Source organism: Pavona decussata, unplaced genomic scaffold (assembly GCF_977016875.1).
Source record: "Pavona decussata unplaced genomic scaffold, jaPavDecu1.1 SCAFFOLD_371, whole genome shotgun sequence".
Lineage (NCBI taxonomy): Eukaryota > Metazoa > Cnidaria > Anthozoa > Scleractinia > Agariciidae > Pavona > Pavona decussata.
The window spans coordinates 666,752-680,778 of NW_028145747.1; the positions used below are offsets into that span (position 1 = coordinate 666,752).

Here is a 14,027-nt window from a genome sequence, read left to right on the forward strand (position 1 = left end):
CTATAACAAAACAAAAGAAAGAAGAAAATTGTCCGTAATGACGAATGTCCGTATAAAGCGGGTGTTTAAGCGGGTGTCCGTAAAGCGGGGTTTCACTGTACGCGTTTCTTTATCTTTTTTATTTTATTCTTATTCTATTGGTTCAGTTGCGATATCATGCAGACATTTACAGCAAATCGGCCAGGAAAAGAACCGCTATTATCCCGACGGTGTGTACAAGATCAACCCCACAGGCTCCCAAGAAATCAGGGTGTACTGTGACATGTCACGTGATGGTGGCGGATGGACGCTATTGGTTGCGAGTCACACCAACAGTTGGACTGCGCAGAATGTTCGATTAAGAAACGCTGATTCTCCTCAGTTGCATGGCGATTATTCCATCCTCAAGCACGCAGACATTATCAAAGATAACATTAACATCGTCGGATCGAAGTTTGAATATCGACTGGAAGCTCAAAGTCGAGGTAAGAAATAAGCAGTTATTACACTTAAGTACGGTACCTTCTAAAACAGAAGTATTTTTGCGTGCATTATCAGTTATGACTAAGCAGAAAAGGAGATCTTAGCAAGGGCTATTGAAATCCAGAAAGAAAATTGGAGGTAACCACACATTTTAAAAAAACCCGCCAAAGTACAAAACAATGTAATGCATTTTTTCCCAAATTTAAGCTGAATTATCTCTGAAAAATGCGTGGCTACCCCTATTTTTTTCCTGATTCCGATAACCCTTGCCATAATCTGCTTTTCCCATGTAAATGTAAACCGCGCAAAAATATCTTTGTGTTAGCAGGCATCGCTGTTAAAAAACGCGACTTTCTCAGGTGATCCCGGGATGCGCAGAACGTATGCGCAGTAGCAAAAGGGGAATAGGGCAATTTAAGTCCTCGTTCCCAGAGCCTATGATCTTTTGGTCAGCGGTTGGATCGTAGGCCCTGGTAACAGCCGTTACCGGATGTCGTGAATTTCACGACATCCGGTAGCGCACGCTCAGTGTGATAAATTACCATTGCGCTTGCTCAGTATTATTATTGCTCAGTACTCCTCAGTATTAGGAAGGAAAGACAAATGCGCAGAAGCGTAGCATTTTTCACCTTATAGCGTAACAAGTTTTCGACAGCCAATGAAAAAAAAGATATTTTTGGATGGACCCAGAGCCACTCGTTCATTAATTAAAAAAAAAAAAACCTTGGGGCTCTGGGGACGAGAATAGGCAATTTAAAGAAACCCTCTGTTTTTCCAAGGACCCAAATTTTATAACTCTTTAAACAGCGAGATCATCAACTCTAATTCAATTTGCTCTTTTAAGAAAGCCCTTAAGAATTCAATAATTTAAAAACTATAAATAACACGTGGTTTTCTAGCTTTTTTTTTTTTTTTTTTTTTTTTTTTGTTTAATTGGCAAAACACAAAAACTGCTTACATTACTTACAATACAGATCTCTTACACCACTAACATTACAATAACTCTACTTTCAAGATACAACTTACATTACTTACATTACAATACTTACTCAACTTAAAATACGGTACAGTGCTTATTCTACTTACATTACAGCACATTACATCATTTATTGACAAATAATTTTTTCATCGGTTTCCACTTACTTAAAATTTTATCGTGATGAGAAAAGTCACGTGCAAATTTTTCAATATTGTAATGAAACTTAACGTAGCTCTGTACGCCAGCGAAATCGGGTTCACGTCCCTCCATTTTGCATTTGTATATGAAAAACTTGACCACTAAAATAATACAATTAATCGCATTCTTGTAAGGCATACAGTTTGTACAGCCCAAGAGAACAGATTCAAGAGAAAATTCTATTTCAATGTCTGTTACCGACCAGATCCAATTTGCGAGGGCGATCCAGAGGTGGGATATCCGGTCACAGTACCAAAAAAGGTGCTCTATGGTTTCAGGTTTACTGTCACAAAAAAAGCAATTATCGTGATCCTTAATACCCATTTTCATTAACAATACATTTGTGGCAATAATTCTATGGAATATTCTATATTGAAAGCTTCTCAGCTTACTAGCACTCGTGCATAAGAAAGGGATACTGTAATAGGTAGACCAATCCTCGACAGGAGATGGTAGATATTTATTCCATTTACGCTGCACCTTAGTTGGCTGTATGGCAACCGATTTTCGCAAAGCGTCATAAGTAAAGCTGGTCACCTTTTTTGTCTTAAATAACCTATCTATATTTTGGGATTTGACCACAGGTAACCCTTTACCAAACTCTCTAATCTTTGACTTCCATGAACTTGGAATTGCGCACATAATACCATAAGCTTGTAAAAAGGTACAAGTTAGGCTAAACTTATTAATCAATTTGGTTGGTGACATAAAAATGCCGGATTCGTCTACAAGATCATTGACGTAACGTAAATCTTTTTTGTACCACGACTTATAAAACACAGGTTTATTTTCTATCTTAATAAAGACATTATTCCATAGTGGCTGTGACAGAAGGTCACCGGCTTCTACAGTTTCCTGAACATAATCTGCCCATGATTCAACTACATTCCTCCAGAAAGTATTTGTCCCAAAAGAGCAAGCCAGACGTGATAATGATCTTTTGTTTAGTAACCAGACATCATTCCAGTAAAGGTGATCGGAAAGCAGGAGCCTTTTCCAGTCTGCCTGATAATTTACGTCCCACACTTTCTTAACCCAGGAGATCTTCAGAGCCTTGGCAAATGATCGAATATCGGTCATCTTCAATCCCCCATCATCTACATCATTAATGATTGTTTTCCTTGCTATTTTATCACTCTTTCCATCCCAGATAAAGGAGAAGAAGAGTGTTTCTAATTCTTTAAGAAAAAAGGCATTTGGAGTAGGAAGTGTTGTTAAGAGATGAACAAATTTAGATACTGCGAGAGACTTAATTACCTGTATTTTGCCTATGATACTCAAAAGTCTCCAGGACCACGAGTCTAAAAGTTTTCTGACCTCCTGTAGCTTTATTTTGTAATTGTACTCCACTATTTGCTGGGTTTCAACAAAAAACGTTATCCCTAGGATGTCAAAAGGTTCATTAAATACCCATGCTAAATTTTTCTCCGGAAGTAATATGACCTTCGAGAATCTCTTACTACCCAGCCATACCGCCTTAGTTTTTTCTACATTCACCTTCAGACCTGAGCACTCTCCAAAGAGCTCCAACGTGTCTAGGCATTGGGAGAGTGAAGTTTCAGTTCCATCTAAAAGGAAAAAAGTGTCATCCGCATACTGTCCAAGTAAAAATTCTTCATTATTAACAGTGATGCCCTTAATTTGACCGTTTTGTTTTATTGCATCTGCGAGAAGTTCAGCACAAATAATAAAAAGGTATGGTGACAGGGGGTCTCCCTGTCTAACACCTCTTGAGACCGAAAAAGAATTGGAGCAATGACCATTGTATAAAATGGAGCTATTAATATTTTTGTAAAAGGTTTTAACCCACCGCCTTATAGACTCTCCGAAATTAAAAAACTTTAAGGCTCCGTCAAGAAAGTTCCATTCTACCGAATCGAATGCTTTTTCAAAATCAATTAATAACAGTAAGCCCTCTTCGTTGTTAGAATTTAGTTTATCTATAATATCATAAATTAGCCTTGTGTTTTCGGCCATAGACCTGTTTTTTAAAAAGCCTTTTTGGGTGTGTGAAATGATGGATGGGAGAACCTTCTTAATACGATTTGCGACAACAGCTGAAGCTATTTTATAATCAACTCCAAGTAAAGATATCGGCCTCCAATTTTTCAGATAGAACTTTGTCTTATTTGGTTTAGGTAAGGTAGTTATAAGCGCGCTTCTCTGAGTGACCGACATTTCGCCAATGCTATATGAGAAATTAATTGAACGCACTAAATAATGGCTGAGGTCATTCCAAAAAAATTTATAAAATTCTACGGTAAAACCGTCCATCCCAGGACTTTTTCCATCACCCATAGCTTTTAGGGCATCTAAACATTCTTTAGCAGAAATGTTACCCTCACAAGAGTCCTTTTCTTCAGGAGTCAACTTCACCCTTATATTATCTTGATTGAAAAATGTGGCAGAATGATCAGCCCTGAATTCAGTTTTCCTGGAGGTATAAAGCTTTTCATAAAAACGCTCCTGCTCCCTAATTATATCTTTTTGGTCTGTGATTTCGGTAGCATCCTCTAAAACTAGCTTAGGAATTAATTTGTTTGTGTAATGTCTTTTCTCCAGATTCAAGAAGTATTTAGTGCTTTTTTCACCCCTAGTTATCCAATTAGCTTTTGACCTTATAACTATACCACGCATTTTATGCTCTCTCAGTTCTTGTAACTCATTCTGTTTTGGGGCGAGTTTCCTTTTGGTTGTTTCACAGGGAGATTCATTTAAACTCTGCTGAAGAAAATTTATTTCCTTTTCTAGAAAATTTTCAGTCTTATTTTACCCCGAATTTGAAGCTTAAGTGTTTCAAACAAAAGTTGGTCATTAATGGAAAAAGTATGGGGCTGTGGATTTTCTATGTCACCATTAATTTTGTATTCATCCACAGTCTCATTTATACAATCCTTGACAAGTTTCACATATGCCGGATCCGACAGTAGAGAATTATTGAATTTCCAGAACCCTCTGCCCCTCTCCTGATGTGTAAAAATCATATTCATAACTACTAACGAGTGATCCGTGCGATAGCCAGCATTGGTTTGAATTGACTCCACTAGACCGGTTAAATCAGTAGACAAAAAGAAAATAATCGAGTCTTGCTTGTTTTAAATTACTGTACGCACTCCAAGTATAACTACGTCCAGTTGGTTCCTGGTCTCTATAGACATCGCCCAACTCGAAAGTATCGATTAAATCCAGCACAGATTTTTGAGCCTTCGGATTGTTTTCCTTTGAGTAATTTATCGTGTCATTATGGTAATTTAGCACCACGTTCCAGTCCCCGCATAATATAATAGGTTGATTTGACAGTTCCAATTGATCAGATTTTCTTTCAGGTTTGTAAAAAATTCGGGCGAGTCCGTGTTCGGACCATACAGAGTAACCAAAGTGCAACGTTGCTGAAAAATGGAGATATCTAATACGATATATCTGCCTTGTTGATCGCTAGTTACATTGTGCAGCACATATTCAAATGTATTGTTAAATAGAATAACAACTCCGCAACTTTTGCTATCTAAACTGCTAAAAAACGCCTCATAGCCCCATTGGGATTTCCACCTTGCTTGTTCTCTTTTGCTATTTTGGATATGCGCTTCCTGTAGACAATATATGTCAAGTTTCTTTTGCCGAAGCCAATTAAAGACGTCTTTTCTTTTTTTTTGATCTGCTAAACCTTTACAATTCAATGTCCCGATCTTCAATCTGTTAATTTTATCCTCACTGAATTTAAATGTTATGATCTGTTAATCTTGCATACTTATTACAACGCAAAAGGGCAGAATTGATTTGCTGGCACAGAGCAAACGCTACAATAAATATATATATTTGCATATGTAAGACGAAAACAGATTGAGACTTATCAATCCAGAACAAGAACAAACAGACACTAAACAAACACAACAAGTAGCGTCCTGTTAGCGATTGCAGCTTCTGGCTTATAGTAATGATGTCCTGTGCTGCGACTCGCGCGTACTAGAAGTACTTAAACAAAAAGTTAATAGCGACATAATTATTAGATATGCTATTCTTGAAATTAGCTTTTACTCAGTAAGACAGGCAATAACTTAGCTTTTTCCATAGTTCAACCCGATTCTTGAACCTGACCAGCCACGAGTAGTTGAATGAATGGGGCCTTCTGTAGATACTTTAATTTCGCCTCCTTTTGTTGCTGAAAGGGAAGCTCCCATTTCTTCTTGAGAAGTCGGCCTCTAAGCTTCGAGAGCTCTGGTGGTAGATCGACCATCACTCCATAACCTGATCCTTTTGGGAGCTTCTTGGCTAGATTAAGAATGTAATCCCGCTGTTGCAGGTCGACAAACCTGACGATGATCGACTCTTTAGTTGCGTCTCGGCTTCCTCTAATTCTATGGCACGCAGCGAAATTAATATTTTTCACTTCACCTGGATCCATCTTGAGTGTAGTATTGAAGAATTCTTGAATTTTGTGTCTTGTAGCTTCAGAAGTTTCTTTTAACTCCCCGGTTTTACCGTGAAAAATGAGATTCCATTTCCTGCCCCAAAGATTCAGGGCAAGAAGTTCGTCGCGTATGGACTTGTCGCGCTTTTCAGCCGCTTTTATTATCCCGGGTATCGTACTTTCCTTCATCTCCAACTGCTCATTTTCGAAGTGTGACATCGCCTTCTCTAATTCCACGACTCGGTCGGTTGTTTCCTTGAGTTTCTCACGAACCAGGCGGAATTCTGCTCCTATATTTGTGTGAAGTTTCGCGAAGCATTTCGAGATGTCCTTTAAGTCTTCGACCCTATAAAGTTCTTCGAATGAACACGTGTCAGATGGAGTTTCCGACATTTTCGCTTGAAAAGCTACCAATTTGCTTCTTTCGGTCTCTCTAACCGACCCAAAGTGCTATTACAATGTTTTTTCGCTATTTATGTGGTGGAATACGCGCGGTCTAGCCAGAACTAAGCGGAGCTCTAAAATCCACGTCTATACGCCATCGCTGACCGCTGACCGTGGTTTTCTAGCTTATTACTTTTATATAAGTAACGTCCTTACGCCATTTAACAAACTTAATTATTTGTAGTCAACTTAGTTTTATTGAGGAGGCCGAATCATGCATAAGCTTTCTAGTTTCTTTTCAGTCTCCTCACCACTTTTTCTTTGTAACTTAATTTAAATTATTTTGTTGTGTCTTGTTTATAATTTCTCTGTGTGGCATAATAATTTTAAAACAATTAGCCAATAGTTCTCATGAAAGAACATCGATTTTAGGAACTAGTTTTAATGAAAACTGCTCAACTAACGTTATTCTGACACACTTCACAAAATCATCATCTACCATAATTACCATTCTGCTCAAATCCAGATATTAGGAATTAGGAACCCATTCTAGTGTGGTTTGAAGGAAACCATACAGGCACACTTAAGTACTTGGTAGAAACCAATTCAAATAACGGTTGCCCTCCTAGAGGCATACTTTCTTAAGCTAATATAGTATGGTCTGTGGAAAGTTAGTTTAGAAAATGGAATCTCTTTCCCGAATGTACAAGCTGTTGCCGTCTTTACGAAAATACTTGCAGACTTTATTTCGCATCTTCATCGAGATATACGCCCCTGTCAAAACGAAAAGAACTAGTGTCCAAGAGTTGAGAAATTCTGAGCTGTCATTTTGCTGAAGAAAACTTTGGACTTTGGACTTTTGGACTTAACGACTTTATCCGCAAACGTCTGAGGCGATTAACGCCATCCGAAGAATATCCAACGAAATGAACCGTTGGGAGCCCTTGGTTTAATAAAAAAGAAAGTATGCCATTGAAAGGTTTTGTGGCTTATTCGGTCGTCCAAAACCCTCGTTTGATCGAACGGGTGGGACAACAACAAATACCAGGCAACGTTATCAAGAGGGTTATCATGACGATTTGTACCGTTATGCCAAGTTTTTAATTAAGCTTTCAAAATTCGCGAAAATAAATTATTCTCAGGTTTCTTAACTGCCACTATACTTTTTAGTTTTAAATAGCACAATTTTAAACAGCTTCTTGACATCATGAAAAATAAGATAAATTAGCTCTTGGTGTTAAACACCCATTAAAAGCCATAATAAAGCAAACAGTTTGACAAACTGAGCAGACGTATTAGCTAATTGGCTATCATTAATTAATGATCTGCGTCAATTAAATTCAATAGCGCCTTTTACTTCATGTACCGTTGACGAATCACTGACCACAAGGTAATTTCCACTTGAGAATAAATAGAGTCACGGCTGCTTTCTTCTGAGAAACCGGATGAGTTTGTGAAAGAAACAACAGAACTTTAGAAAATCAGCAAATATATCCACAACGGTGAATGGATCGAGCTGCTCTAGTCCGTTCAATCCTACAGCAGCAAAAATTGGAAAAACCTTCGCTTACTGCCTGATATTCGTCGTTTCGCTGCTTGGGAATTCCTTTATAGGAATAATTGTTTAAAAAACGCACACCTTGAGAAAACCGATTAACTTCTTTATGGTCAACATGTCCATGTCCGACCGTGCTGTAGGCAATATTGCTGTTCCCTCGGGAGCTTACCTATCTGAACGCAGCTTCCTGGCTTATCAGTGGTCCTTTTGGACAGGCGTTGTGTAATCTGGTTCCCTTCTTAGCAGATGGCTCCTTTGGCGTGTCCATCCAGAGCCTGGTTATGATAGCAGTGGATCGATTTGGAGCTGTGGTATTTCCCCTCCGTTCCCCACTCATCAGTTCAAAGTTCTGCCCCTTCTTCATTCTCGCCATGTGGATCATCGCAATGGCAGTATATTTGCCATATTGTCTCGTCTTCAAACTTGCTGTGTACCCAGGACAGCTCCGTTGTTTGTTATGGTGGACTGAAGCCTTTGGAGAATCCTTTTCTCCTGGAAATTACTTTCTTGCATTACTATTTGTTGTATTTTTTTACATCCCCATCGTCATGTTGGCCATACTTTACTCTATCATCGTTATCAAGCTGAAGTCACAGCTGATTACAGGCGAGCAATCAACCAACGCTGAGCAACAACGAGCGAAGAGGAACAAAAACGTGTTAAAGATGGCCATTGCTATTGTGTTAGGGTTTGTAATGTGCCGGGTACCCTATACAGTATTGGCAGCTTTCTACTGCTGACAAGGGACAGTTTGCCTTGTGGCTTCTTTGTCTATAAAACTATAACCTGTTTTATGGCTGTCTCAAATTCTGCCATCAATCCTTGCATCTGTTTCATTTTCAGTTCAAATTACCGCAATGCTCTAAAGAGATTCCTCAGGCGCAGGGCAGAACGATTTATTTTTTAAAACTCTCAGTCGTAAAAACGAACTGCTAGCCGTCTCGGAACACTGCGAAAGCAGCTCTGGAAGCTGAGTTTGGAGACAAAAATCACAGTCTGCAATGCGTGCGTACTATCAACGCTGCTGTACAGATCTGAGACGTGGTCAATCTACGCAGAGCAGATCACCAGACGTAACACGTTCCATGTGAGAACCTTGAGGCGCACAGCTGGAGATATAGAGTATCAAATGAAGAAGTCTTGTGACGATGTATCCTGCGAATACAGCCGCCTCTCATCGCTCCCGGCCCCGGGAGCGATGAGAGGCGGCTGTATTCGCAGGCTAGTGACGATGCGGATGTGACAGCATGCACACAATCCACACTACCAGGCGGCTCAGGTGGCTTGGACAGGTATGCCGACTGCCGGATAACCGACTACTCAAGGTGGCACTCTTCAGCGAGACGGCAACCGGGTATCGTCCTCCAAGTTGGCCAATCCTACGTTTCCAAGATCGAGTGCGGAATGACCTGCGGCACTGTGGCATTTTGGTGAACGGAGTAGAGTGGGCATGTGCGGAGAAAAATGAGTGGCGGGCGCTTGTGCGCAATGGCGCTACAAAAGCAGAGTCAACATGGTGGGAAGGAGGTCAACCAGTTTCTTTTGATGCTTGTTGTTTTGCTATTTTTCCCGATTTTGTTTGGAGTTTTCAGCTTACAATTTCCTGGAAAAATGTCCTTATCAGTTGCTTATGGGCTGTGTGAAAGGAATAACGGGATTTTCCGTTTTGTAACGAATGTTTAACCTTCTCGCTTTTTCCTTTCACCAGCGCTACGATTTTGCTAAGGCCTTTTATAAGGTGGCAACAGGTGCAAACATCATTTCAAAACAAACCGCGCTGTTTTAGCAGCAAAGGTGGTCTGAACTTTAAATATTCTCATCAAAATTCCGCTTACTAGCCATGAGCTGTTTTTTGTTTTCTACTAAAATTATTTTCTTAGAAACCTGACTTGGATTTTACTAAAATCGTTTCTTAGTTCTGTCGAATGAGCGCGGTGGCCGAAGCTTGTGCGCAAGGGCACTACAAAAGACGAGTGTGGATTGTGGAAAGAAGGTCAACCTGTTTCCTTTCAAGCTTGTTGTTTTGCAGTGTTTCCCGCTTTTTTGGAGTTTTGAGCAATTTCATGGAGAACGTTCAGTTCTTAACTGTTCCTAATGTGGTGAGAGGGATAACGGGATTGACGTCTTATTTAAACGAACGTTTAACCCACTTCGTTCACCAGCGCTATTTTTTCTGTTTTGTCATCGCCTTTCATAAGGAGATTACAGGTGCAAACACCATTTCAAAACAAACCGCGCTGTGTTAGCACCCAAGAAGGTCAGAACTTTAAATTTCCTCACCAAATTCCGCTTACAAGCCACGATTTTTGCATGTATTCTACTAACAATTATTTTCTTGGAAACCTGACTCGGATTTTAATAAAATCGTGCCTTAGCTCTGCCGAATGAGCTCACGATTTTTTGGTACCTTTTTACCAGGTTTTATCCCTTCTTCTTCCTTTTTCACGAAAGAAATCTTTTCTTTTCACCTGCTCTACCGTCACTCCGCTAACAATCCATATAACCAGCTAAATATTGACACCGAAAGTAAGTAAGAGACATTTACACACTAGGCTATGTATATGGATTCGTAAAAAGTTAAACATGGTCACCCAACGAGAACATTTTTAAAGCAATATGCTTCTTAAGGCATGCTTGCGTAAGCTAATAAAGTATGATCTGTTTGAATGCCTTGGCTGAAAATTTAAAAGTCGCAGACAGTTTTAGAAAACGGAATCTCATTTCCCGAATGTAGCTAGCTTTATTTGGCATTTTAATCGAGATATACGAAAGGAACTAGCGTGCCAGTGTTACGACATTGTGGGACGTGATTTCGCCGAAGGAAACTTTAGACTTTCTTTATGACTAAATCCGCAAACCTCTGAGGCGATTAAGGCCATCCAAAGACATATCAACCAAATGGAACCGTTGGGAGTCCCTGGTTTACTAAAATTTAAAACATTCGATTGATACGTTTTGCGGCCCATTGTCGTCCAAACCCCAATGTTAAAAGAACGGGTAAGACAACAACAAATACATTATTAAAAGAGTCTTCTTTTGCACGATTTGCACCGTTATACAAAATTTTACTTTTAATTTATTTGTCACAACATGAACAGGGAAGTTTAAATTCCTGGAGCCTTGGCTGAGCCAAGGATTAGTATAAACGCTGTGGGGCCATTCAGTGATTTTCCTTGATGGGGCGTCTATAGACTGATAATGTCCCTTTCCGAAAAAAAAAACTTTGCACGTTTGCTTGGAAATACAATTGAACAAAGAGGAAAGTTAACTTAGGATACAAGCTCAGTTTTGTCCGATCATCATCATTATTATTTTACCACCTATGCATTGCATGCTTTATTTATTCCGTGTACATGTATGATATACCATTCGCAAAGGTTTCGATCAGGGCATTTCACAGTAAATCTTACTGTCTGAACTGAACAAGTTTTCGCTTTGAGAGAAATTGGCTCAATCGTTAAAAGAAATAGCTCAGTCAGTTCAAGGAGATGTATCACAGGGTAGCTTGATTTTGCATCTCTCAGGGTGAAGGAAGACATAAACTGTCAAAATTGTTCTCAAAAGATAGTCCAATTTTACATTTTGAAAAGAAATTGTTCATTGAGTATGAAATTTTGCATTTTGTGCCACATTTTAGTGACCAAGAAATGGCATTAAAAAAAAAACTGGGTCATTGTTTTCTTGGTTGTTTTTAATAAAACAATTATTGCACTCGCGCCTCTTTGGCTACCCAATCTGCAATCGCCCCATATCTAACACGTGCCCCTGGAATACTTGTTGACGGTAGCATAACCAAAGGCAAGAGGGTTTAAAATATTCTTTAGTCCAATGAGCGAGCTCTGCGTGCGAACAGCTAAACTTTTAATCATACAATTTACTAAAATCACTCAAGGAATCGATCTTCAGTCCTATTAAATAAGTCCATGATTTGCATGCCGCCGTTTAATCAGATTTTAATTATCGTGTTTCCCGTCCATTAACTTGGTCTTGTAAAAAAAGCTTCCTATGCGTTGTTACCGTTTTACTACCGCTAAACAAAACGCAATTCACAATTCACTATCCTTAATATCATTTCTTCTTTCTTTTTCAAGAAAACCATTTATTTCTTTAATTTACGGGAATACACCATATCTCCAGATCAACAATCAGGATGCAAGTGCCAACTCAGGTAGCAATTAAAAGACATCTGCGTTACAATTTCTGCACGAAGACTCCTGAAAAGTTCAACAAAGGAAGTTTAATTTTTCATCGATGTATTTTATAAATCAGTGAAGTCGTGTGAAACCAATATAAATGCAATTCGCTCTGACAGCTGCCGATAAAAACAATATCATTTGATGATGGTTACTTGATTTCTCACCATTAGATCGCCTCGCCAAATTTGAACGACGCCTGAACGACAAATTAGGGGAACGAGAGACAATTTCTGTGAAAAGGCGTTAACACATTTATTTTCATAGGTTCGTTATTATTTTCGGGCAAAGATGGCCAAAATTCAAAAGTTTTTTATCGTAGGAATTCAAGGAAATGAATCGTTTTACGAGTAAGAACTGTTTAGAATTCAAGAGATAAAGATTTTACTGAACTGGCATCGGTTTTGCGGGTGAGACCGGAAGTAATTCTCAGTTTACACCTGTTCTGCCATCAGCTAATAATTCATATAACCAGCTAAACAATGACAGTGAAAACAACTAAGAGACATCGACGCACTGGATTATGTATGTAGATTTTTGAAAAGTTTAAACAGGGGTGCGCAAAGAAAACATCATTCAAGAAAAACACTCTAAATGTGATCTCCTGTGTTTCCAGATCGTTCGGTGGCCTTCTAGAGGCGTATTTGAGCAAACTAATATAGTATGATCTGTTTGAATGCTTTAGCTGAAAATAAAAGTCGCCGAACGTTTGTTTAGAAAACGGAATCTCATTTCCCGAATTTACGAGTTGTTGTCGGTTTTACGAAAATGCTATCTGGTTTAACATTTTGCATTTTAATATCCGCTCCTCCGAAAGCGAAAGGAACTGGTGCGTCATTGTTACGAAATTTTGAGCTCACATTTTGCTGGAGGAAGCTTTTAACTTTCTTTATTACTGGATGCGCAAAATTCTGAGGCGATAAAGGCCATCCAAGGAGTTATCTACCGAAATGAGCCGTTGGGAGCCCTGGTTTAATAAGAGGAAAATATTAGACTGATAGGTTTTGCTCATAGTCGTCCAAACCTCTCAAAATTCGCAAAAAGAAATTATTCTCAGGTTTCGTAACTGCCGCTATACTTTTTAGTTTTAAATAACACAATTTTAAACAGCTTATTCTCATCAGGTAAAATAAGATAAATTAGCTCTTAGTGTTTTATTACCAATTAAAAGCCGTAATAAATTAAAGAAAACAGTTTGACAAACCGAGCAGCCGTATTAGCTGATTGGCTATTTAATCAGTATTAATTAATGAATTGCGTGGATTAAATTCAATAGCGCGTTTTATTCCTTTTACCGATGACGAATCACAGACCACATGCTAATTTCCTCTTAAGCATAAATAGATCAACGGCGTTTTGCTCCTTCAAAACCAGAAGAGTTTGTGAAAGAAACAAGAAAACCAGAAAATATGAACACAACGGTGAATGGATCCGGCTGCTCCAGTCCGCTCAATCCTGCAGCAGCAAAAATTGGAAAAACCTTCGCTTGCTGCCTGATCCTCGTCGTTTCTCTGCTTGGTAATTCCTTTATAGGAATAATTGTTTACAAAACGCACACTTTGAGAAAATCGATTAACTTTCTCATCGTGAACATGGCCATGTCCAACCTGCTGTTTTCAATAGTCCTGTTCCCGCGGGAGCTTACCTATCTTCACTCAGACTTTATGCCTACCAATAGTCCTCTTGACCAGGCCTTGTGTAAACTGCGTTTTTTCTTAGTATTGGTCTTCCTTACAGTGTCTGTCGAGAGCCTTCTTCTGATAGCCGTTGATCGATTTGGAGCTGTGGTATTTCCCCTCCGTTCCCCACTCATCAGTTCAAAGCTCTGCCCCTTCTTCATTCTCG

At 39.1% G+C, this 14,027-nt stretch overlaps 1 protein-coding gene across 1 annotated transcript in view; it reads left to right on the forward strand.

The window, feature by feature from the left end:
* The window catches only part of LOC146452351 (uncharacterized), an 87,989-nt gene that overhangs the window by 52,755 nt on the left and 21,207 nt on the right, over positions 1-14,027 (forward strand). The window contains exon 33 of the mRNA XM_085097957.1: positions 147-464. Coding sequence (XP_084954083.1) covers positions 147-464 — 318 coding nt within the window. The remainder of the gene's footprint in view (positions 1-146; positions 465-14,027) is intronic.